The 27,570-nt window shown below is 41.3% G+C and overlaps 1 protein-coding gene across 1 annotated transcript; it reads right to left on the bottom strand.

Annotated features, from left to right (window-relative positions):
- Nucleotides 1-19,371: 19,371 nt before the first annotated feature.
- CBLN4 (cerebellin 4 precursor) lies at nucleotides 19,372-27,368 on the bottom strand. The gene is made up of 3 exons (XM_084646411.1): nucleotides 26,853-27,368; nucleotides 23,967-24,083; nucleotides 19,372-20,574 (listed from the first exon to the last, which is right to left on the bottom strand). Exons 1-3 carry the CDS (start codon nucleotides 27,141-27,143, stop codon nucleotides 20,377-20,379), a joined length of 606 nt encoding a protein of 201 aa, XP_084502537.1. The 5' UTR covers nucleotides 27,144-27,368; the 3' UTR covers nucleotides 19,372-20,376.
- Nucleotides 27,369-27,570: the final 202 nt, after the last annotated feature.

Here is a 27,570-nt window from a genome sequence, read left to right as displayed (position 1 = left end):
AACATTGCAACAGGTACATTTATTTATTTTTTTAAATAAGCCACACTACCAAAACAAGCCACTCCACTGTCCATGCTTCTCCATCTGGGGAAAGGATGAGAGCTCAGATAATACATGACAGATATGTTGTCACGTTGCTTAACGCATTATTGGGATGCACTCAAATATTACAATGTGAGCCTGGTGTTAGACCCTAAGTAGAACAGAATAGAATGCTTTCCTAAGGGCTTGACTACATAACCATTTAGTTTTCAGCAAGCAGGGATATGAATCTACCCGATACTAGCCATGTTTCAACGAGGACTAGATCAAAGCTTGTTAGCAAACTGTTAATGCATGTCAGCAGGGTAGGTTCAACATTTAGTCCATGGCAGGCTAGTGCAGGGTTAGGTTCAGACCCCAGCTTGCAGCAAACTAATTGTCTGTGTAGACAAGCCTTAAGTCTCCTACTCCTGCACTAATATGTGACAAAGAGAGGTCTAGTACATTTAGGGCAGGAAGTGGGGGCTATGTATTAGTGGCTCAAATACATATATTTGTTGTCAAATACCCCATTCAACCAAAGTCTCTCAGAGCTTTGCAAAGTTGCAAATACTAACAGGTGTCAATGAGTCAAACTAAAGCCCCAGTATTTATGAAATGTTCATGATTTTTTCCCAGTAGCTGACCATCTTTAAAAATAATTCCATTCTAATTTTTATATCACTTGTATCAAGGCCACAGGGATGAATTTGGTGCCTGTGAGTTGAATCCAACTCCACTATCACCTGAAATGTGAAATTCAGAATTCTGGCTTGACCCTATCTTTCTCTCATCGCTGTCGCACAGAATGCTTTCTAGCGGAAGTTTTCTATTTCGAGACAGAATATTGTATTTTAAGACTCTGCATGTCATTTAGATCATCCTTTGAGTGGATCTGTTCTGGACAGACTATTATAATACAGCATAAGGTTTCTTGTTAGTGCATCTCTAGGTCATCATGCAGAAAAAGGTTAGCAAAGACACATTTTCCCTTATTCATACATTTAGTCGTCTTTATTTCGCGCTCAGCCCTGTAACTCAGCCTGATCAGCCAGACAGCCAGTCCAGCCCCTCTGATACACAAAAACCCTGAGATTTGCAAATTCAGTAACCACAGTGATGCTGAGACCACCACTTTACTGTAGTCCCAACTAAGCAACTGTTGATTTTCCATAGTCCCCCTCACACTGCAGGTTTTGGAAGCTATCAGTTATTCAGCATTGCGCTGACGGGGATGCTTTTGTAGTGAAGTAGAATGTTGCACACTGATTCTAACGTATATAATCTCAGGACCTCAGTATATACAGAATACATTCAAATATATTTATTTAATGTATTTATTGGCATTTCTATAGCCTATGGCACAAAAAAAATAATGAGAATAGAATGAAGGTAAAATATGCATAACTTTACTGTAGAAGGCTCTCATATTTTTATAAAGATAGTGGCAAGACAGCAAGACTGGGAACTAGGAATTTCTCCAACCTAATCCTGGCTTTGATACTGAGTTATTCTGTGACCTTAGATGAGTTGTTTAACCTCTGTTCCTCAATTTCTCCAACTTCCAGAAGAAGCATAATACTTACCTTTTTCATATGGCTATGAAACCTAGATTCTGTGCCCATTTCTGATACTGACTCACCGTGTGACTTCGGGCAAAATCAATTAGCTTTTCTAAGGCTCAATTTCCTCTTCTTTAAAACAGAGATAACTCCTTCTGCCTTCTGCACAGTGTTTTGAGATGTTTCAGCTGCTAAGAGCATTAAGTATAGTGTTGTTATTGTCATGTCTCAATTAGGGAGGGTCTCGTTTCTTTAGAACCTGTTCACCCGTTTGAACCATTTACACAGGAAGAAATAAGAGGGTCAAAACACCTACTTTCCGTCTGCTAAAAGGAATCCTTTCTTTTTCATGTTTTCTTCTGACCAAGTGTATGCAAAATGATACTTTTGCTCTGAAACACTAGTTACTTTGCTGTAACAGTCCATTTCCCAATGTTTTGTCTGAGCAACACTTTTATTCCCAGTCACAAGTACACTACATAAATAAAGCAGCTAAGATTTTCTTTTAGGGAGTGGCACATCTGGTGGTGGTGTCCTATGGTATGGCAACACACTACTTACCTCAGCGAAGGCACACGTCTTGGTGCTGTGGCAGGGATGCAGGGTCTCGATGTGAGGCGAGTGTTAGAAATTCTGGCAAGAATGAACATTAAGGATATTCCCCACTTGTGTAGGGAGTATCTAATCTAGTGATGTTGCTCCATCCAATCAAACAAACAAACAAAAAACCACCAGCACAATCACACCCTTAATCCTGGAGAGAATACACTAAAGGCCAGTTTCTAGAAGGCTTCTGGTGGGATTTTCAGAAATGCTTCAGTGATTTAGCACCCACTGAAAGTCAATTGGACTTATGCTTTTGAAAATCCCACTTTCGATCTTCCCTAAGTGTGGGTCTTTGAACAGAAGAAGAAGGAATAATTGTCTTTACAGACAGATTCCTGCTGGGGATTCTGCTACGTCAGCACCTCCCTTTTCACAACCACTAGAACAGCGAAGTTACTGAAAATGGGAAAGGGAATGGCCAGAAGGCAATACTCTCCTCAGGAACCATCCCACAACTAACACAAGTTCAGTCAGCCCCCAAGAACCCATGTGCCATTGCACAGAATTAAAGTTATAGAGCAGACACAAAAGGACAAGTCCTGTCCTACAACAGGATCAAGTTTACCTCAAAAAATGGATGGCATTGTAGCTATAGTGTTAATGTGCATACAGATTTTGGATTAAAGCAGGCTGAATGTATTTCTGCACATCATGTTTCCTGGAAAGAAGGTGTGGTTCAAATACCTACTCCCTGATCATATGTGTACCTTCAGTAACATAGCCTATGCTCATGTATCAGGGTTTCAGTTGGTCATCGGTAGGGTCAGGAAGGGATCCCCCCCACACAGTGAATTCTGGGAGGGTTTTTAATCTCCTTCCTTTGAAGCATCAGGGTGGCCACAGGTGGAGCTGGGACATTGGGCAGGGTGAGTCAGGGCACCAATCATTCTCTCTCTTCATTTCAGGTGCTTGAGTGGCTGGTTCTTGGTCATATGCTCAGGCTCTAACCGATCACCTTGTGTGGGGCTGGGAAAGTCTGATTGCCAGTTTCTTCCTCTGCAGCATGTGGGTGCAGGTTGCTTGCCAGGATTATCTGTATATATCTCATTTAATTATTTCCCTGCCATTGTAAGGGCCTCGGGGACCGGTTCACCTCCGTCCCTCCTATTCACTGCCTGTCGCCCATCATCGTCTAGTGTCCTGTGGGTCTCATTTACTTTGATCTCATTTCAGTTGTTGGGTGTAGTGTGTGGGTGTTGGATGGCATTGGTGGCCTGGAACAGGAGTCAGACTAGATGACTGAATGGTCCCTTCTGGCCTCAAACTCTGTGATGCTGCTGGGACAGTGCATTGCTAAAAAAGGAAATGTGAGGCGTGCTGCTGTGCTTACACCTGCCCACCCATGCAGTGTATTTTGGTCCAAGGTGGAAGAGCAGGTGAAATGACACATTACCCAGTCAATTTGGCCATAGATAGCTGCATTTTCAGAATTAGCACAACTCCTTTAAACGTGGCCACACACAGATCATGAGATAGGGCACTCCATGTATTTTGAAGAGGCAAGGACAGGGGTACAAATATTTCTACAGACCTTTTTGCACAAGTTTTTCTTCTGTATACACAAGCGTATACAGTGGGCCAGGAGTCTGCCTGACTTACAAAGGCTCCTGCAAACTGGGAGAAGCCCTTCATCTTTGAGGAATGCTCTCAATTTACCACAGCTAATGATATGACATTTATTGAAATTAAAATGCCAAATTAATTTCAAAGGGCTATGGCCAAGTCCTGCAAGGCCTTGCTCATGGGGGTAGTCCCATTTAAATCAATAACAAAAATGAAGAGTACGTGTGGCACCTTAGAGACTAAAAAATTTATTTGGGCAAAGCTTTTCGTGTTTTTAAATCAATAACAGTGCATGCATGGCTTTAAAGCATGGAATCAGCCCCCATTAAAAATCAATGGAACTATTTCTATGTTCAAAGATATACAGATGCTTAAGTGTTTTGCTGGATCTGGGCCTACTTATGTGTGTAAGGCTTACTTGTGTAGGATACTGCAAGATCTGATTCATAATTTTAACTAGTTATGAGTTTTTATATTTCTTTACTGTCTTCCACTCATACTCAAGAGAATACCATTCACATAGGAATTCCTCTAGTAGGCTTGTTTGCCTTGCAGAACCCAAATACCATAAATAATGTTTATTCTTTTCAAGTTAATTTCAATTGGAGATGGTATACCGTCAGTTCAAATCTCTCTCCCAAACTGAATTAATCTTTATTCAGCTTTAAAGTGTGCTAAATTGTTCAGATATTCTAAAACGCCTCTTTCCTAAGACTTCTGAGTGAAATACTACATGTATTCAATAAAGCAGCCTGGATTTACTAGACCAGTAGTGGTAAGCACTTTTTACTTTCCTCAAGATAGATTAGTGTTGACTATATACTTTTTTTTTTTTGCTACAACTGCACAAGTTTACAAGTCACAATTGAATTACCAAACCCAGGAAAAGAAAGATTATTCCTGGGGGTGCTGTGCAGGTTGCAGACTTGTTTTCTTTTTTAAGACAGGTTTAAAGAATTAGTAATAAATGTTATCAACTGCAACTAGAAAATGATGCTGACTTATTACTTTGTGTGGGCCCTAAGGGGGGTCATGAGAAGCAAATTCTTTAGCTGAGCTTTCCAAAGGAAAGCAGAATAAAATATAACAATAACTGTGAACATTTTAAACTCAGATGTATTATATAGTGAAAAAGATCAAGCTCATAGAAGTGTGTGGCTTGACCCAGGAATTACATAACTCTCCAATGCTTAAATGGTTAGTAATTTTTTTTTAAGCCTCATGTTTTCATTTTCACTAACAACAAGGTGAGGACTTTTCTATTGACAATGCTTCATAACACTGGAAAGCACCAGCTCTTCCTCCTTTCACTGGAACCACTGTAATTAAAATATACTAGGAGGGTGCCCAACTTTATTTTATAAACACATGGGGTCAAATTCTCTGCTGATCTGGGCTGTTCTGAGGATAAATACCTTAAAGATTGTGAGCTGCTTTGACACTCTGGTGAGGGAATATTGGACTTACACACACGTATATTTTCTGTGCTCTAGTGGCAGGCCTACAATGGGGAAATAACGCCTCAATGGCAATTTTCCTTTAGCTCAAGTGGTAGAAACCCGTGCTTCGTGAAATAAAGATCTTGAGTTTCATCCCCTAATTCAAATACATGTGGTAAAACTTGACACTGTAGCCCATAAAAACAAATCAATTAACATTCCCACCGCCAAGCTTAACCTTTTTTCATCTTGTCTGTTTCCTCGATTCTACCCAGGCTGTCTAAGACTCCGCCCCACCTCTAATGCCTTTATACTTATTTCCTGGCCTTTTATGGTTCATGATCACTCCCTTGTGCCCTCCCAGTGTTCTTGACTTTTTTATTTTTTCCTGAAAGCTAATAGTCTAATAGTCAGAAAACATAGCACAAATACTTGTTTGAGCTGTTTACTTAAGAGTTAGAAGTAAACAGTAGAGCTGGTCGAAAACATTTTGATGAAGCTTTATTGCATCAAAACCTAAATGTTTCATAGAAATGTAGACGTTTCTATTACAATTTTGTGAACAAGGTTTCTCAGGTCCAGGATGAAATCTGAAAGACTGAGACCTAGCGCAGGATAGCCAGTAGCGTGGTGGTTAGGGAACTCACTTAGATGCGGGAAATCGAGATTGATGTCCCTGCTCCAAGTCAGGGGCTTGAATCTGAGTCTCCTACATCCTAAGTGAGCAACCCACATTCCACCATATTGCATATTATATGGATGCACTCGCTCGTGTTTTTTCATGAACATTTTTCAAAAGGTGTTTTTTTCATTCAGCATCAGAATGAAAACAAAATTTCAAAATCCCTCTGCCCAAAAAATATCGCAAACCAGAATTGTTTTCTGGACAGTCCTCATAAACAGGTTCTGCACACTTTGAGTCTCTTAGAATATGTAAATGATAAAATTTCTTATGTCAGGCTGGGTATTTTTAACAACACATCCAACCTTTGAACTAGGTTGGGTTGCTATCTTGAAAGATATCACTACAGGAAACCCCATTTTACAAAAGCTGTGGTTTTCTTACAGTCAAACGGACACTAACAACACTACCAGAAGTGCACAGTCTGTTGCACAGTTGTTCTAGTAGATGTATATGCACGATAATGTGTGGTGTTCAGTATAACCTGGATAAATCCAGGGCTTGGATCACAGATGGCCGGGGAGTTGGACATCTTAATCCCCCCACACACACTGTTTCTAAGATTATCATTCAATCAAAGTTATATGGCTTCAACCATCTCTCAGTGACCTAAAGGAAAACATCTTCCATACTCATTCAGTTAAGTAATTCTTTTACAAAAAATACGTGACAGCTGAATCATGCCCAGTGAATCACTGTTTACAACAATCTAAACCTAGATTACCTTACTTACGCTATGTTGAATTTGAGACAACTAAGATACATGATCTTGGAGTTATCTTCTTCAGGAGATTTTATTATTTTTTGTAGAAATTCATTTAAACAGTCAGGTCCACAAAAACAGAAATGCATGATGCCATTATAGAATTTATTTCTCTTATACAACAGTGGCTGTCCGAATCTTCTTGTATTCCAAGTAATCATTCTTCCAGTCTTTTAGTTATTTGGGTCATAGTTTTGCTTTCTAGAAATGAACCAGAGCTTCTTTCCCCCTAAGAAATATACTGTAAATTAGGGGGTGTTCTTGAAGCCATGAAATAAAGTTTTTTAAAAGGTATTTTCTTTTGCATCATTGACTATAAATCTCTGTCACATCAACAGCTGACAATCTTTGGCACTGACAATAATGACTGGAATACCCACTCTGTGTTACTAAATGTATGTCTATTGCCAATGGAAGATTCAACCTTCATGGTTCTGAGTATCCTCAAAGTCCAGTTATTTATGAAATTTTCAGCACCAGAGCAGTTTTGTGGGCACTTACAATATTTAAAACAAACAACTGTGGAATAACATAACATCAGCTAAGTGAACTGCCCACAGAATAATAACGCACATGGCAGTAATTGCTGCACTAAACCCAGCCTATTGGTCAGTATTTTAAACCAGCTCCACTCCCCAACCTACCTGCTCCCCAAATGTCTGAGAAAATGATTTAAGATAATGCTTCCTATTATACCAGAAAATGCTCTGTGCGACTGTATATTCTGCAAAAATAATGACGTCTCAGTAATGTGAGCCCTTACTACCTCACTCTGCTCCTAGTTCCAGAAACTCACTCATTCTAAATCAGCGCAGCTCCATTGAGTGGGACAGAGCCAGAACAGTTAACCCCCGCTGAGATTTGTCCCTTTGTTCTTTGCTGAAAAGTGTGGAGAGATCATTTGATATCGTTATTATTTATTTGTGTAACATTAGCACCTAGAGACCCCAAATCATGGCCACTACGCTAGGCACTGTACAAACACTTAGTAAGATACAGTCCCGTCTCAAAGAACTTACAGTTGAATAGACAAGACAGATAAAAGGTGGGAGGGGAAATATAGGCCCTGTGAGCTGAAGTCTTTCCCGAGGTTACACATCACACTGTTAGTTCACCCTATATTTCATTTTCCATATAGTCTGTATGTAGTGTTGATATCAAGCACACTTTGCTACAATGAAGTGTGAGTTAAAGGAAGTACATAATGGTTCTGGACCCTAAACTCAACACCATGTAAAGCTATGATTTATGTAAGCAGAAGACCATGACTTTCCCATCTAAATTATGTGAATTCAATATTCAGCCAGCTAACAATCTGGGGAAGACATGGAATATCAAACGAAATAAAGGATTTCAGTCTGCAACCTCTCACTAGTCCTTACTCACATAAGTGTCAATGGGACTAATCATATCAGTATGAAATATTCATGTGAGCAAGAGGATTTGCAGTACAAACACTTATTAAGAATGCTCTGTAAGAACTAGTGAAATGTTTTATGCATTTTAGTTCCAACAACCAAGTGGATTTATGTTTACAACTGTAAGGGATAGACACTGGTTTTCTTAATGGAAAGCTTGCATTCTGAAGAATCTGAATCGTTCATGGGACCTGGATAAATACATAAAGTGGGCTGGTTGTTTAATGTTAGGTCATTTGTAATAAACAAAAAAAGATTAATTTAAAGGCCACAGTTTTCTAAGCCAAATACAATCATGCGTGCCTTTCTGTTATACTCCTGAACTGAAAATTGTGCCTGTTTCTGGAGTGGTTTTGTGATTCTGTGACCCAATAGCCAGTAAAATCTTGGAAGAAATGGGCAAACTCATTTTCATTTATTAACTATATGAGAATCAAATTCAGGTTCCAAGAGAGAAACACTCGCTGTATTGAAAGTTTTGCACCACTAAACCCTCCATTAGCAATCATTTCTGTTTCTATACTCCATAAATTTAACGGGTGCCTAGATACTAAGGTCAAAAATATAGAAGAATCTCAAACACGTGACGTAAATTGCTGAATTATAAATAATATTTCATAAATATGAAAGATGTGGATTATGAACCAATATCTAATTGTAATGTTTATTACTTTCCTGGTGATATGTAGCAATGTCTCAGGAATAAAACAAATACTGACCAATCTTTGTGCAAACAAAACAACTGTCCCTTAAACCTTTCTCACTAGAGTTCGTTCTTCTGATCCTATTTTAATTCCAAATGCCCACTGAGATCAATAATCTACACAACATATACTACAGTATATGTGTGGGGAGAGAGAGATGGGGGAAGGAGAAAGCAATTAGACTTCTGGGGTACCCAGAATGAGAAAATATATGCACTAGTAGGGATGGGCAAACTCACTGTTTATAACTTTGCACCCCCAGGAACATCAATTCCTATAATGACATAAGCAGTTGAAGTAACTGCACGCACAAAGTGCACAACATTTTTGCATGTATTATTTTTCTAAATATTTAGGCCACACTTCATGGAGCCCTACTGTCTCCATGTGGGTACAGAGATTACCTCATTTCAGGAATGGGGGCTTATACCATATTGAAACATCCTCACCACTGCAATGTCCTCCCAAGCCCAAAGCTCAAACATTCCAACACTCAGTTGTCCTCCACACCAGGACACCCCCAAAGGGATATATGTTAACTCGGGGTTTGCAGTGTCTTGTGGGAGTAAATCCAGGCACACACACTGGCAAAGGATTAATGCTCTTTTATTTTCAGAGCTCAAGCAATCTGCTCTACACTCTTACAGCTGCTTTTTTCCAGCACCACTGGGGTGATCTGATTACAATATGGTGGCCATGTAGGGACCATCATTATATCATTCGCTGTAGAAAAATATTAAGCATACATATTACTATATATCTAGTCAATCTACTGAATTTGACAATAGGTCAAGAATGTAGCGGGTCAACTTGCGTTGCACAGTATAAAGCTTTTATACTTGTTTTTCTTTTTGCCCCCCCTTCTTTCCCTCATCAAACACAAGTAAAAAGATTTACTCTGCACCCCCCCTCTTTAGAACTGAAAATTTTCTGATGATTTAGCTCTGTTTATGATCACATATTTTTACAGCTAAGCTGAACTGCAAGGCAAAAGAAAAGAAAAAAGAAAAGAAAGAATCTAAAAAAAATGCAACCAGTTTTTCCCTCCCCCAGACTGTGAAGATTAAAATAGTGATTGCTTCCATCAAACGCCTTAGATCACAGCTTTCACTAAACAGACTATTCAAGCCATATTTCCATTATTCTCATCATCACTTATATAACAGTGGCTGATTTTATCACCACTCTTTATATGCTTTTCCCTTAGTGCTTTAGAGTAGGAAGGATATTTCCCCCCCCCCATACTAAACAGCAACAGATAAATAACTTCTCAGCCCAGTGTCTAAGACAATGTGTTTTCTCAAAGGAACTCATTCAGTATGGACAAGAATAGTGCAAAATATATACTGATGTAGCCTGTGACAAACCATAAATTCTGTCATTGGGGATCTTCTTTTATGCATAGGGCACCTTCTGTTTAATATTGTCTTTAGAAGACAAAGAGTTTGAATATTATAAAGACATGTTGCTATATGCAGAGTAACTATGGAGAGACCTGCTAAGGTAATGTATTAGCAACTCAGGCCCAGATTCTCAAAGATATTTAGATACCTAACTCCCATTCATATGAAAGTAAGTTAGGCATCTAAATACTTTGGAGGATTTTGCCTACAGCAACCCTTACAAAGAGGGTAGATCATATCTCATATTCTTGCTGCAGACTGTATTTCATGTTAATGGGTCAGCTACTTGTTATTATTATGACATACTGCTTCTTGCATTTATCTTCTCCATCCTTAATCCTGTGTGCTAAGAGAACTGGCTGCACTGTATAAGTATCATTTTTTAAAGGAAAGAGTTGATAACTAATTTTTAATTTCTCCAAGTACTTATAGGCAGCATAACCTAGAGCACTTAATTAGGAGTTAGGAGACTTGGGTTCTATTCCTGCCTCTATCACTGGCCTGTTTGGTGATCATGGCAAGTCACTTCAACTCTGTTTTCCCACCTGTACAATGGAGATAATGATACTGGCCTCCTTTGTAAAGTGCTTTGAGAGCTACTGATGAAAACCACACTATAAGAAGGAGGTATTATTATAACTGATCTGTTTCAGCTGATTTAGCTTTCTAGACACAGAAGTATACACAGTATAAAGACGAAATTTTGGAATAGCCTTCCAAGGGAAGCAGTGGGGGCAAAAGATCTATCTGGCTTTAAGATTAAACTTGATAAGTTTATGGAGGAGATGGTATGATGGGATAACATGGTTTTGGTAATTAAATATTCATGGTAAATAGGCCCAATGGCCTGTGATGGGCTATTAGATGGGGTAAGATCCGAGTTACCCAGGAAAGAATTTTCTGTAGTATCTGGCTGGTGAATCTTGCCCATATGCTCAGGGTTTAGCTGATCGCCATATTTGGGGTCTGGAAGAATTTTCCTCCAGGGCAGATTGGAAGAGGCCCTGGAGGTTTTTCGCCTTCCTCTGTAGCATGGGGCACGGGTGACTTGCTGGAGGATTCTCTGCTCCTTGAAGTCTTTAAACTATGATTTGAGGACTTCAATAGCACAGATATAGATGTGAGGTTTTTTTGTAGGAGTGGTGGGTGAAATTCTGTGGCTTGCGTTGTGCACGAGGTCAGACTAGATGATCATAATGGTCCCTTCTGACCTAAATATCTATGAATCTATGAAATACCCCTTTGTACCATTCATTCTGACACTGTCCTTTAATGCAGAATGCATTAACTCAGCAAGGGGTGATCCAGTGAACTAAGCATGGGACTAGGAGCCAACAGCTGCCAAGTTCTAAGCCCAGCTTTGACACTGATCCCCTCTATGGCCTAGGGCAAGTTGTTTAAACTTTGCTGCCTCCATTTCCCAGCTATAAAATGAGGACATCTACACTTACCTACCCACCTCCTACGGATTCCTGGGAGGATGAGTTAATTGGCACTTGGAAAATGCTTTGACATTGCTAGGGTACAATATGAATATAAAACATTGCTTCAGAGCAATACAGAAGTTACTGCAAGGAATTACACTTTGATCAAGTTTTCATTTTTCTTTTTTATACCTTAAAGTTAGTTTAACAAGTTTTCTCTGTGAAAAAGATAATAGGTAAAATTTACAAAAATCCACCTAAGTGATTTAGGAGCCTACATCCCATTTTCAAAAGTGATTTAATAACAGGTGCTTTTGCAAATTGTATTGTTAAACTCATAAATCACATAGGCACTAGCCCTCTCACTCCTCCATCATAATGGAGGGGCAGTTGGACCAAATCTGAGTGACACTAAGACCCCATGCACCATGTCACAATGCCATTTGCTCAAATTTAGCTCACCCACCCCTTTGCCATGATGGAGGGGGTGGAAGGGCCAAATTTAAGTGGCATGGGGGGTGCCAAACTGAAGAGTTGCCTGGGGCAGCAGATTGTGTTGAGTGGCCTCTGCTTGGAACCGAGGGATAGATACATTAATCACATATTTCTCAGTGTTTATGACAGATGGGCAAGAAAGCTCTCCAGGATCCTAACATGCTCAGCCTTTCTATATAAGCAATCTGACTATAAAATGCACATTTGTATAGAGAGGGAAGATAGGGAATACCAAGCTTAAATTCCTGCAACATATTGCAGCTTGGTTGTATATATAGGGTGAAATTCCAGGGTATGTCTACCCTGCAGTTACAAACCCACCACTGACCCATGCTAGCTGCCTCTGGTTTGCAAAGCTTGGGCTAAGGGGCTGTGTAGACATTTGGGCTTGGGCTGGAGCTCAGGCTCTAGGACCCTGCAAGGTGGGAAGATCCCAGAGCTCAGGCTACTGCCAAGCCTGAATGTCTACACGGCAATTAAACAGCCCCTTAACCCAAGCCAAAGTCAGCTGGCATGGGCCAACCACGAGTGTCTAGTTGCAGAAGACATACCCCAGTCTCCGTGAAACCAATGAGAGTTTTGCCATTGATTTCAGTGGGGGACAGAATATCACAACTAATCTTTAGTAGACAGCTCAATACAACATACACAATAGGACAGATTCATATTTTCTTCCAGAACCAATTTTTGCCTTTATTAAAATGCAATATTTGAAAGCTTTAAAAAAATAACCTTAGATACCAATTGAGCAGAGACAGTCTGTCTCTTTATCTTTTTTTTCTCAACAATATAAACATTAAGATTCATGTGAAAGAAAAAAGAAAACAGTAGATGCTAAACTCTACTTTTCATAGACTAGACCACTATTCTGAATGCCTTTTTCAGTCAAAGCTCCCACTGATATCACTGAGCCCTGGTCTACACTAGGACTTTAGGTCGAATTTAGCAGCGTTAAATCGATTTAAACCTGCACCCGTCCACACAGTGAAGCCCTTTATTTCGACTTAAAGGGCTCTTAAAATCGATTTCCTTACTCCACCCCTGACAAGTGGATTAGCGCTTAAATCGACGTTCCCAGCTCGAATTTGGGGTACTGTGGACACAATTCGATGGTATTGGCCTCCGGGAGCTATCCCAGAGTGCTCCATTCTGACCGCTCTGGACAGCACTCTCAACTCAGATGCACTGGCCAGGTAGACAGGAAAAGAACCGCAAACTTTTGAATCTCATTTCCTGTTTGGCCAGCGTGGCAAGCTGCAGGTGACCATGCAGAGCTCATCAGCACAGGTGACCATGATGGAGTCCCAGAATCGCAAAAGAGCTCCAGCATGGACCGAACGGGAGGTACGGGATCTGATCGCTGTTTGGGGAGAGGAATCCGTGCTATCAGAACTCCGTTCCAGTTTTCGAAATGCCAAAACCTTTGTCAAAATCTCCCAGGGCATGAAGGACAGAGGCCATAACAGGGACCCGAAGCAGTGCCGCGTGAAACTGAAGGAGCTGAGGCAAGCCTACCAGAAAACCAGAGAGGCGAACAGCCGCTCTGGGTCAGAGCCCCAAACATGCCGCTTCTATGATGAGCTGCATGCCATTTTAGGGGGTTCAGCCACCACTACCCCAGCCGTGTTGTTTGACTCCTTCAATGGAGATGGAGGCAATACGGAAGCAGGTTTTGGGGACGAAGAAGATGATGATGAGGAGGAGGTTGTAGATAGCTCACAGCAAGCAAACGGAGAAACCGGTTTTCCCGACAGCCAGGAACTGTTTCTCACCCTAGACCTGGAGCCAGTACCCCCCGAACCCACCCAAGGCTGCCTCCTGGACCCAGCAGGCGGAGAAGGGACCTCTGGTGAGTGTACCTTTTAAAATGCTATACATGGTTTAAAAGCAAGCATGTGAAAGGATTACTTTGCCCTGGCATTTGCGGTTCTCCTAGATGTAGTCCTAAAAGCCTTTGCAAAAGGTTTCTGGGGAGGGCAGCCTTATTTCGTCCTTCATGGTAGGACACTTTTATCACTCCAGGCCAGTAACACATACTCGGGAATCACTGTAGAACAAAGCATTGCAGTGTATGTTTGCTGGCATTCAACCAAAATCCGTTCTTTCTCTCTCTGTGTTATCCTCAGGAGAGTGAGATATAATTCATGGTCACCTGGTTGAAATAGGGTGTTTTTCTTCAGGGACACATTCCTGCTGTGCTGTTTGCCTGTGGCTGAACAGAAATGTTCCCCGCTGTTAGCCACGGGGAGGGGGGAGGGTTGAGGGGGTAGTCACGCGGTGGGAGGAGGCAAAATGCGACCTTGTAACGAAAGCACATGTGCTATGTATGTAATGTTAACAGCAAGGTTTACCCTGAAAGAGTGTAGCGACTGTTTTATAAAATGTGTCTTTTTAAATACCGCTGTCCCTTTTTTTTTCTCCACCAGCTGGATGTGTTTCAATGATCACAGGATCTTCTCCTTCCCAGAGGCTAGTGAAGCTTAGAAAGAAAAAAAAACGCACTCGAGATGAAATGTTCTCCGAGCTAATGCTGTCCTCCCACACTGACAGAGCACAGACGAATGCGTGGAGGCAAATAATGTCAGAGTGCAGGAAAGCACAAAATGACCGGGAGGAGAGGTGGAGGGCTGAAGAGAGTAAGTGGCGGGCAGAAGACAGGGCTGAAGCTCAAATGTGGCGGCAGCGTGATGAGAGAAGGCAGGATTCAATGCTGAGGCTGCTGCAGGACCAAACCAGAATGCTCCAGTGTATGGTTGAGCTGCAGCAAAGGCAGCTGGAGCACAGACTGCCACTGCTGCCCCTCTGTAACCAACCGCCCTCCTCCCCAAGTTCCATAGCCTCCACACCCAGACGCCCAAGAACGCGGTGGGGGGGCCTCCGGCCAACCAGCGACTCCACAACAGAGGATTGCCCAAAAAAAAGAAGGCTGTCATTCAATAAATTTTAAAGTTGTAAACTTTTAAAGTGCTGTGCTTAAAGTGCTGTGTGGCATTTTCCTTCCCTCCTCCACCACCCCTCCTGGGATACCTTGGTAGTCATCCCCCTATTTGTGTGATGAATGAATAACGAATGCATGACTGTGAAGCAGCAATGACTTTATTGCCTCTGCAAGCGGTGATTAAAGGGAGGAGGGGAGGGTGGTTAGCTTACAGGGAAGTAGAGTGAACCAAGGGGCGGGGGGTTTCATCAAGGAGAAACAAACAGAACTTTCACACTGTAGCCTGGCCAGTCATGAAACTGGTTTTCAAAGCTTCTCTGATGCGTACCACGCCCTCCTGAGCTCTTCTAACTGCCCTGGTGTCTGGCTGCGCGTAACCAGCAGCCAGGCGATTTGCCTCAATCTCCCACCCCGCCATAAACGTCTCCCCCTTACTCTCACAGATATTGTGGAGCACACAGCAAGCAGTAATAACAGTGGGAATATTGGTTTCGCTGAGGTCTAAGCGAGTCAGTAAACTGCGCCAGCGCGCCTTTAAACGTCCAAATGCACATTCTACCACCATTCTGCACTTGCTCAGCCTGTAGTTGAACAGCTCCTGACTACTGTCCAGGCTGCCTGTGTACGGCTTCATGAGCCATGGCATTAAGGGGTAGGCTGGGTCCCCAAGGATACATATAGGCATTTCAACATCCCCAACAGTTATTTTCTGGTCTGGGAAGAAAGTCCCTTCCTGCAGCTTTTGAAACAGACCAGAGTTCCTGAAGATGCGAGCGTCATGCACCTTTCCCGGCCATCCCACGTTGATGTTGGTGAAACGTCCCTTGTGATCCACCAGAGCTTGCAGCACTATCGAAAAGTACCCCTTGCGGTTTATGTACTCACCGGCTTGGTGCTCTGGTGCCAAGATAGGGATATGGGTTCCGTCTATAGCCCCACCACAGTTAGGGAATCCCATTGCAGCAAAGCCATCCACTATGACCTGCACATTTCCCAGGGTCACTACCCTTGATATCAGCAGATCTTTGATTGCGTGAGCTACTTGCATCACAGCAGCCCCCACAGTAGATTTGCCCACTCCAAATTGATTCCCAACTGACCGGTAGCTGTCTGGCGTTGCAAGCTTCCACAGGGCTATCGCCACTCGCTTCTCAACTGTGAGGGCTGCTCTCATCCTGGTATTCATGCGCTTCAGGGCAGGGGAAAGCAAGTCACAAAGTTCCATGAAAGTGCCCTTACGCATGCGAAAGTTTCGCAGCCACTGGGAATCTTCCCAGACCTGCAGCACTATGCGGTCCCACCAGTCTGTGCTTGTTTCCCGAGCCCAGAATCGGCGTTCCACAGCATGAACCTGCCCCATTAGCACCATGATGCATGCATTGGCAGGGCCCATGCTTTCAGAGAAATCTGTGTCCATGTCCTGATCACTCACGGGACCGCGCTGACGTCGCCTCCTCGCCCGGTATCGCGTTGCCATGTTCTGGTGCTGCATATACTGCTGGATAATGCGTGTGGTGTTTAATGTGCTCCTAATTGCCAAAATGAGCTCAGCGGCCTCCATGCTTGCCTTGGTATGGCGTCCGCACAGAAAGAAGGCGCGGAACGATTGTCTGCCGTTGCTCTGACGGAGGGAGGGGCGACTGACGACACGGCTTACAGGGTTGGCTTCAGGGAGCTAAAATCAACAAAGGGTGTGCCTGTACATCAAGGAGTATTTCAGGCAGGACTGCACGGAGGGTTCCAATAAGAAATGGTGCACCAAAGTTATCGTTGTTATTGGAACAAGGAGGTTAGCCTGGCCTCTGATTGATACATGGCTAGATTAACCTCGCTGCGCCTTCTCTGTGACTGACTGCAGTGTGATCTAGACAGGGGAGGAGGAAAATGAGTCCAAAACAAATCTGGTCTATGTCTTGTTCTGACCCACTCCATCGATCCTTTACATCTTTGGCTGGCAGCAGACAAAAAAGGCGCGAAATGATTGTCTGCCCTTGCTTTCACGGGGGGAGGGAGGGTGGGAACGGGGTCCTGACGATATGTACCCAGAACCACCCGCGACAATGTTTTAGCCCCATCAGGCATTGGGATATCAACCCAGAATTCCAATGGGCAGCGGAGACTGCGGGAACTGTGGGATAGCTACCCACAGTGCAACGCTCCAGAAGTCGATGCTTGCCTCGGTACTGTGGAAGCGCTCCGCCGAGTTAATGCACTTAATGAACTTAGAGCATTTTCTGTGGGGACACACACACTCGAATATATAAAACCGATTTCAAAAAAACCGACTTCTATAAATTCGACCTAATTTCGTAGTGTAGACATGAGAGCTTTGTGAAAGAGCTGAGTAAGGCCATCAAGACTGGGACAATACTAAGAAAACTTGATAACTTTATCCTATCCCAGTTTTTAGACCCAGGACCTTAGTTATTTCCAGTTGATAAAGATGTACCAGGGTTCTGTGCCCTAAGAGGTTTTTCACAATGGGCCATTTTTTATTATCACTTTGGCTATGCTGCTAAAGTTTTCATTGCTCTTGTTAAATTATGAAATATGTTCAATGGTCCAATGTGCACCTTTGTTCCATCAGTTCAGAGGCCACCTTTGAGTTCCGCAGATTATAGATCATATAAAGTTAGATGTGTCTACACTGGACAGGTTTTAAATAAGAATATAGGAGTCAAAGTAGGTTTTTTGTGTGCATTATTTGGAGCTCGGAGAAGAGAGTACAGGAACATCTCATCAATACATACCTCCATATTTTAATAACTGCTTGGACTTCCTGGTGAAATTTTAAATGACTGTTAATGACTCTGATGCAGTTGGAAATGTTTTGCCAAGAGGAATTATTTGTATATTAAGGTGTTTTGGTATCATTGGTGAATGCTAAAGGCAGCCTTAAGAAATCATCTGTTCATAAATTAAAGCAGTTATATTTATACAGGGTCCTTCTCGAATAAGGTATTGGATGGGGTCTAAACACCAAACTCACTTTACAGCAGATTTAAATGCATACTGCCAGTTTTACCCTTATTCCTTCCATAAATCTGAATGCAGTGTTTTCCCTTATATTATTTATATAATGATGGGTAAGGTGAACGTTCAGATTTTGCAGATTTTATTCAAATTTTTATGTACCTCTCTGGAAACTCCTGTGGCAATGAGACAAATTACCATTCCCATATTCCATACAAATTAGGCACTGCAGTCCCACTTTTTAATGAATATATATACTTTTTTATGTGGTGATATATTCTGATTAATTGTGATGACAAATATGTTCATATTTTTACCAAATGTAAATCAGATACCTCCTGGCCATATCTTCCTGTTACCTACCAATTTGCAGTATTGAAATGTTCTATCTGGAAACACTTTACCATCCCTAAAAAGTGATACTCTACACACACACACACACACAATCTTGAATTGTGTATATGTTGGCATCACTTCTGAAAGTATTTTACATTTATGCACAATCTTGTCCCACTAAAGACAATGGAAGTTTTATCAGGGACATGAATGGGCTTTGGATTAGGCCCCAAAATGAGTGGAATTTCTGAAATGCCAGGCAATGATAGTAGGAAAAATGTGACATTCTGTATAAGGTGGCAAAAGATTACTCTGAGGGAGAACCCGATTTAAGTCAATGGGGGTCTTTTCCTCAGCTTCAATGGGCTTTAGATCAGGACATCAATGCCTGGACACTCACATGTTCATGAATACTCTGATTTTCATAGTGTTTCTGCATTGTCTCTCATTCTGGGTCAGACGCTGCATTCCATGCAAACTCAAAATTCCCATTGAGGTCAGTGGGTATTTTAGATGCACAAGGAATGCAGGACTGGGAGCTTTACTGACAGTCTGTGTAAAAGCTCTTCCACTAAGAAGACCATACACTCTCTTATTCATCAGATTTTTTGTGTGACTGCATTGGCTCTTACTTCACAATGGTAAAATCCCACTACCAAGGCCTCAATTCAAAGCCCACTGAAGTCAGCAGGATCCATTGACTTCAATGGGTTTTAGATTAGATTCTAAGGGTGAAGTCAGTGGGACTTTTGCCATTGACTTTAATGGAGGTCAGGATTTTACTCTAAGTATTTTATTTATAAAACGCACAGGTTATTTCTAGCTAATGCAGACTACCTTTAGGATTCTGCCAGGCAAAGCTAACCCACCAGTTTCTGTGACTCCAAAAAGCTTAACTTTGCATATAATAATTATAACTATTTAAAGAGAACGTGTGAGCGTCATAGTTTGAAAACCCAACCGTGAAAAAAATCCAGCTAATATATTAACTTTTATTATGTAATGCAACATAATAAATAAATCTATGAATTCATACGACCTGTACAAAAAGACATAAAAGTTAGATACCAGCTATTTGGATGGAATATTTGCTAAACAGATGATTTATAATTATATACACATTTGTGGAGTTAAGGAAAAAACATATGGTACCTTTAACACAACAGAAGACTTGAAAAATAGACACAATTAAAAACAAGGGGTCTTATCTCCAGCTAATAAAGTAGTTATGTCTAAGGAAGGCATCCCTTCGGTTTTTAATAAAGTGGATATTATCAATCATGTTAATTAAAGTTGAAGAACAAATGGGAGCTTTCCTGCAGGGCAAAGCTGTTTTGAAGAGATATGCTGGACTGATCACTTTTAACCCTGATAAGCACTTTTTTAGTATTATAATCTGCACTACATGTCCAATTAACATACAGCTTCTTAGCTTTCAGTAGGGTAGTCTTCATTATGATCATTGACTGAGAGTAAATATCTTGGTGAACCATCCAACCCCACTACATGTAGAAGAGAAATAAAGTCAATCACTTATCAATAATAATAATAATCTTTCTCCAGAAAATTGAATAAATTATGTCTATAGTGTCCAAAAGAACAAAAATATGTATAACCAAATATGTCAATATACAGTTCTTTGGCAGCAACACGCTAACTCTTGATTGAAGTCTGAAATCAAAATCTCCTAAATTATAGACCCAGTTGCCAGTCTTTTAAAAAGAAAAGAAAATCCACTTCTCCCACGAATCCAATAAGTCCAGTAAATGAAATCTGAATAAATCTTGCAGGCAGCTTTAGACTGTAACATTAAGCATAGATATTTATGGTCTGCTTTAAGTCTTAATCCAAATATACTGTATTTAAACACACAAAATTCTGTGAAACTTCATAGTAGTTCAGATAGGGCCAAAATCCATAAATAGAATCCATATTCACCCATGAGAAACCAATAAAGAAACATCAATCCCAATGATGATAAAATGATCTTCAAATAGCAGAGGCAATGACTGGTCCACACCTGGATGGATGTCACAGGGAAGTTGACTTTTACAGAGGGAAGACCAGAAACCCAGAAAATGTAGAGTACTGCCATCCACCAACCAGATTACCTTTCTCTAGTTTCAGGTAAACCTTATCCTCCTTGTCTAGATAGAGCAGGACTCCATTAGTTGCAGCTTCACGAGTGACATCTTTGTCCCCAGCAAAGGCAGAAATTACTGGTTTTCCATTTAGCATTAAATTAACCTACAAGAAAAAAACCCACTGAAAAGTTGTAGTTAACAGAGAAGCATCTGATGACATCAAGTATCTAAAGGGTGGTGGGGCCTGGTTAAAATCCCATTGTTACGCGTGTATACTTTATTTCCTTTCAAATGAATAATTAAGGTTAGTATGATTATTTGCTCTTTTGTCAAGTGTATTATTGTTTATGTGCCTATTGCAAGCTCATTGGAGTCAATGGGATGCTGTCAATGGACTTCAATGGGCTCTGGCTCAGATAATATGCTAGTTCCTCTAGGTAATGTGGACTTTCAATTCATGATTATGTACAGGCTTTATTTTTTAAAGGTCTATAGGAGCTCCCTATCCACTGATAATGATCTGGCAAGGTGACGCTGTAAGACACTTGCATCACCTTAGCCCTCTTTGCATGCCTGGATTGCATAGGTCATTTAGATATCTAACTGCATGTACATATCAGTAGAGGAGACAGATTTTCAAAGTATTTAGGTACACAAAGATGCAGATGATGGGATTTTTCTAGTGGGATTTTTCAAAAGCCCTAAGTAGGTTAGGCATCTAACTCCCACTTCGATTTTTGATTGCAATTTGGTTTTAAAATCTAGAACAAATCATCATCTTCATATGCCGCTCCACTGTATTTCAGTATTGATTCTATTCAACCCTTTGTCGTTCACAAATGCCTAGGCTTCTGAACCTACGCAGATGCAAAGGTGGTCAGAAAATGAGGGAGAAAACACAAATATTTTCTAACTTTTAAATAAATTGGTGAAATGTATTTTTTGCCAAAAATTAGAACATTTCTTAGAAGCCTTAACCGTAATGCAGTCACAGAGGGAGAGACTATGAAATCGTTGTTCATATTAAGTATTCCCTCGTGGTGAGTACTCCCATTAATTTTAATAGGAGCACTTGTAGAGTAAGGCAGCAGAATCTGGCCCTTAATTGGGATTTGCTTATCTTGGAAATCCACTTAATCAGATGTCTCCAGGGAACCAATTTCACTCTAATGATACTTAATGGCACTAACAGATGTTTCAGGGACGTGGTAATTCCAGTTATGTGGGAAGCCTTCCGGTAATTTAGTGGTGTTCAAGTCTGTGTGGGTCTGAGACTCAAAATGGTTTACTCTGTTGGCGCCGCTGCAATAGCATCCAGTCCCTCCTTAGCTGTGATACATGCAAAAAGTGCATGAGGGGTTTGATCACTGCCTGTTCCCTGCTACTATCTTACTCCTTGGGCACCAGCTCCCATGTTGGGCATCTCACTGGTGTCCTTGTCACAGTACTGGAGAAATAGTAGGTTTAGTCCCTATCCCATTGGAGATAATGTGTCCTTCCAATTATTTGAACTTTTAACGTGAAGGGCTTATTAAAGTTCAACAGTTGCCTTGGATGCCCGCATTATTACTGGCTTAAGAATGAAAGGCCATTTACCAGTACAACCTGATTGAAAGGGTCTAATTAAATAGAGCTAAAAAAGCAGCTATGCAAAAGATGCAAACTTTGGACCTGTACTACTCATACTTACATTGGTATATGTCCACTGGATTTAATGGAGCAATTCCTGATCTAAACCCATGGAAGTGAGAGGAGAATCAGGCCCTATCCATGTAAATATCATGACATTATTTTAAAGTGATAAAACAGAGATATCTTCAAAAGTGACTAGTGATTTGGGGTACCTTCGCTTTGGGTTGTGCTGTTTGAGGCACCTTAAAAAGGGATCTAATTTTCAGAGAGTGGGAGAGTTTCAAGGGGTCTCAGGTTGGGCATCCAAAAATTGGGGCACTCAAAATCTCTAGGCACTTTTGAAAATCTTGGCTTCAGAAATTACTCCTAAATATATAATTTTGTTGTGTTTCACAGTTGCAGGCCTGAAACCCACAGTTCTGAGATTTTAGCCCATATACATGAAAAAACATGAAACTATGAACTGAAACTCCATGGGAAACCATGCCGCAATTGGCCCTGCATTGTCCCATAACAAAATTTACATCTTATCTCTTCCTTTGCCAACAGGTGTGTTAAACACATAGACCATTAATGGCACAGTGATTCTAGAACACATTTAATCTTCCATCAAATACACATTTAATAGGGTAGAAAGAACAAAAGTATGAGCTAAATATATAGCCTTTAAATAGATTATGGATGAAATCCTGACCCCACTGACGTCAATGGGAGTTTTGCCATTGACTTCAGTGGGGGCCAAGATTTCACTCCATATCTTTAGGATGAAATTCACTTGTGATACAGAGGATTCTTGTACCAGTCTGCTCCATTGAATCCTGCACAGGGAATGTATAGGCAGTCTACAGGCTATACCACCCAAAGGTGCCCGTGCATCATATACATGCTGCAGAAAGGTCTCCCCGCTCTCGCATAGGCCAGTACAGAAGGCCATGTTCAGGGAAGACCAGAGTTAGAAAAGAGGCAGATTAAAGAGAAACCACAGATCATGTTTTCCATGGATCCAGTGGTCTCAATGAAAGCTTCAGTCACTATTCCAGCCCTGGCATATCAGCTCTGCGATGAGAGACTGCACTGTAGCCCCACAGTCTGACCCTGGGGTGAATTTCACTCTTTAGGAGTTTAGCTCGCGGCTTAATGGGAGGACGCTCAGGACCCTAGAGGTTGGTTCTCGGGGCTGGTGTGTATGTCAGACTATGAGCTCAACATTGCTATTGAACTGCAAAGAAAAGTATAGTTTTCTGTGTTTTTCCAACATAGCTCAGTAAAATAACTGCAAACCTCTCTAAGACAGTCACCACCACCACCATCATCACTGAAGATTTATAATATCATAGTCGTGGCCCAGTGAAGTTAACTTAAATAGTCCTGGCCCACAGTAAGGCCATTTTTTAAACAGCTACCAGGTGTCATCATGTGGTTTCTAGAAGTTCATGTTAGAAAAAATTACCAAAAATGAAGATGACTTATTTATCCAGAATGTGTCCCCAGAAACCTAGACATCATTACAATGGATTTCACCTAGTTTCTAACTAGCAATATAAGATTGTTATGAGGGATTCACTCAATTGAATTAAATTAAATTAAAAAGTGTATTTTAGTCATGGGTGACCTTTATATTTATTATTTTAAACAGTCTAGCCCAGATCTTCATCTGGTGTGAATGAACAGAGCAATGGAGCTATGGGGGTTTACATCAGCTGAGGATCTGACCCTACATTTCTATATCCATTAATTTCAGATGTATACACTATACTGTATAATTAAGGAATGTTATACAATAAAGTCACTGGGTTTTTAAATGAACCAAAAAATGCTCTTTTTATGTGAACTGTGTGTAATAATATTTTGTTGTCACCATTTTAGTCTCATTCTAGAAGGCAAACAATTTACATATACGTTTCTCATATTAAATCAACATACCTGGATTGTTTGACTCTGATAGACTTTAATTACATGAAAACTGAAACTGTAAATTCCTTTTCTTGGTGCTACAAAGACAGACTCCAATGTGAAAAAATTGCCCACATTTACTAGGATCTACAAATAAAAATACATAATGGGAATTAATACAATTATTGAATATAAAAGATCAAGGCATCCAATCACATTTTCTCCATCTAACTGCATGACTTACAGAATTCTGTTTTTATTCCTATATTCACGGACATTAAAATATGGCATTTAAAATTATGGGTTGGTTTCATTTGTAAGTCATATTTATCAGTATAACTTAAGTAAAAATCAACTGGCATAGAAATACATGTCCAACTTGGCTACCTGTAGATATCTCCAAATATTAGACTATCTGTGGGTACAGTTAATATTAGGGGGATGGCATATCTTCCCATTAGTCCCACAATACCTTCTCAAAACACCAATAATTCCCGGAATAACATATTAGCATTGGCCAATCAGTACTGGTCAAGGCAATGCCATCATCCCTGAAAGTATCAAGCTATGAGGCAGTACGTATATGAATGACATAATTCATGACATTGGGTTGAAGGTGGATTGAGTTGCCAAAATACCTGACCTACCTATTTTAAACAACCCTGGATTTACAAATATGTGCTATTTCTCTTTTCTGTTGTATCTCTAACTGAAAACACTCTTCTAACAACTTAGACTTTCTTAAATGGCTAAAGGCAAGTAACCAAGGAGAAGACATTAAACAATTACAGCCTTCACATTTTAAATATCTTCTATAATGAAGTGTCATCCTTCTTCTGAATTATTTATCCTTTATTTTAATTTATATTTTCAAGATCTCTTAAAGAAACAGACTTCTCAAATAATGGGAATAACCAGGAAGTTTGCTTAATTCTAGCATTCTAAATTAAACTATGTGAGGTATCTTGATATGATATAGTAAGGAAAATAACTCTCAATCTCAATTATTTTGGATCTGCTCTAGCACAAGGCTGGTAGATGAAACAGGAATGCAGATGTGTGTGTATTCATAGGTATGACTGAGATGAAAATAGTAGTATTACAAGTTGTGGATTTTAGAGGGGAAAAAATCATTTGAAATTTTGTGAACTAATTCCCAAGAATTAATGAAACAATGTTGAAACTTTGGGTGCATCAGCTGCATCTGAGAAAACACCTTTTAAACCTCTCCCTGACTTTCCTTTCACTTAAAAAGGGCTAACTCTCAGATGCTTTGCACATTTCCAAGTCTCCTACACATCCCCATAGGTCTTCCTGTATCCTGAAAAGATTATTGACAATGTGGTGAATAAAACTCAAGAATTCCTGGCACATTTTGTCTTTACTTTAGTGCAGAAAAGCCTAGTTATTGCCCATCTCTAGGCTGAGTATAGGAGTCTCTGGACCTTAAAAAGTGTAATTTAGTAGGATCAATTAACCAAGCAGCTAATCATTCCAAGAAGCTAACTAGGTTTCATTAACTATTTTATATACTATCCAAGGGCTGAAATAAGTCTTTCTGGTTACAGAGTAGGAAAGGCAGCTCACAAGACTTAAAGTAAATTTCTGAGTGGAGTTGACTTCACATAATGACTATGTCTATCTCAGCTATATTTATCATTTATCCTAAGACACTTATTTAAATTGTGTGTGCTCAGATTTCTGTGAAGGAGACCTCCCTTCTTATTTATAACTGACACTAAGGTTCTAGAAGAACAGCATGATCTCTTTTAAATCAAAAACCTCACAGTGTTTTGTGTTAGTTTCTGGTTTTTAATTTAAGAGGAATTTTTTTCAAATATGATTTTATTTTGTCTGCAAAGACTGCTCATCCACTGAGGTTATGTATTTGGCGGGGGGGGGGGGTTCATTAGGGTTGTAAAATATTTAAAAATTCAGACAAATGATTTTAAATATTGTAGGGATGCAACTAAGATGTGATAGGTATTTTAGAAAACTATATATGTGGCCTGTGTTTTCAGTATTAACTAAATGTAATCCATACAAATGATACATTATTGGCACTGATTTTCCTTTCCACCTTCTCTACTGCACATGTGTATTCTGAAATAAGGGGACCCAAAAGCTACTCTGTTAGGGGTGTTATTGAAACTGTAGGTAGGCTGCAAACCTCAAGGGAGCTCCCAGTCTTCTTGAATACTCCCCTCTGGCTTTACAGTGCTAAATGAAACGATGTTTGATAAACTTAACTGAAATACCACAGGATCATAACATTTGAAGAGCGTCCACATCAACAGTGCGAGCTGAAGGCTTTTTAAAAATGTAAATAAAGTCTCGGTTCCCCCCTCAGCTAGCTGAAAACCTGCTGCTTGTCTACATTGCCCTCAGTCGAGCCTTGAGATACACGCAACTTTTTAAAAGTACTTGAAGGCTCAATGCGAATTAGTCTTGGCTGCTGCTTTGGACTTCAGAGCAAAGCAAAAATACTCCTGCCTGGTCTGTGCCGGGCTGGCATTTAAATGAAGACAATCTTGATCGGGTGAGATGACTAAAGTATCAGACTCCAGGGAGTGCCGGAGACCCAGAAAGTGCGGGTCTGAAATACACAGCAACGGCCAAGCCTGCCGCCAGAGTAACTTTCCCGACGCTCACTTTCAGCGGGGACCCTGGATTTGAACAAGCTCGCAGCTTTGCTCGCACCTGTTGATGAGCCCCTTTATTAGCCGCCGTCTAGATCCCGGCTGGCTCGCAAGTCCCCTGGCCAGGGAAGTGGGTGCATCCTGAAGCAATGGCTCCTTAACACTTGGGCAAACACGGGTTCCCTAACGCCTCGCCTGCCTGCTTGTGTGGGATCGATTCAAACCACGCACGCCCCGAAAACACGGTGCTGGGGGGAGGGGGGGGGATTTTCTTTACCTGGTCGAAGTAGATGATCCGGGTTTTGTTGCTCATCTCCGAGGGCTCGTGGTTGGTGCTCCTCACGGCCGAGAAGGCGACCTTCGAGTTCGCCGCCCGCACCGAGATGCCCAAGGGAGAGGAGGAGGCGCCCTTGGCATCGGCGGCCGGGTTGGAGTCACAAACCACCAGGCATTTCCCTTCCAGGACGATGGGCTCGGTGTCGTTCTGCGCCCAGACCGGGAGGCTGGGGAGAGCCAGGACCAGCATCACGGTCGGGACCACGGCCAGCGCCCTGGTTGAAGCGCCCATGTTCAGCACCGTCGGCAGGCAGCGCAGCCTGGCTTGGAGCGCCCCAGCCTCTCCGTCCACCTCCCCGCAAGCCCGGCAGCGGCGGGGGGAACCAGCGCCCGCCGCCGCTTCCCCGCGCGCGGCTCCAGCAAGGCTGGGGGGAAAGTCAAAGTCTTCCCCGCTGCCTTTTTAAAAGCAACAAAAAACCCCAACCCCAAACCTTTGTCCTTTAACGGTCGCCTGAAAATACCCCACCAAAGCAAACAAACACCATCCCCGCTTCCCAGCGCCCCCCCGTTTGGCTTCCCCACCTCCACATGTAAAAAAAAAAAAAAAGCAACCCGAAGGTGAATTATTGATGAGCGAGAAAAGCGCGAGAGATCACGAAGAAATAGAAACATTTGCCGTGGCCATGATTCCCTCTGTCCGACCCTGCTCGCCCCCTGTG

The sequence above is a fragment of the Lepidochelys olivacea genome (assembly GCF_965140295.1).
Source record: "Lepidochelys olivacea isolate rLepOli2 genome assembly, chromosome: 13".
Taxonomy (NCBI): Eukaryota; Metazoa; Chordata; order Testudines; family Cheloniidae; genus Lepidochelys; species Lepidochelys olivacea.
The sequence above is the reverse complement of the archived record's forward strand: the minus strand, read 5'-3'. Positions and strand labels throughout refer to the sequence as shown.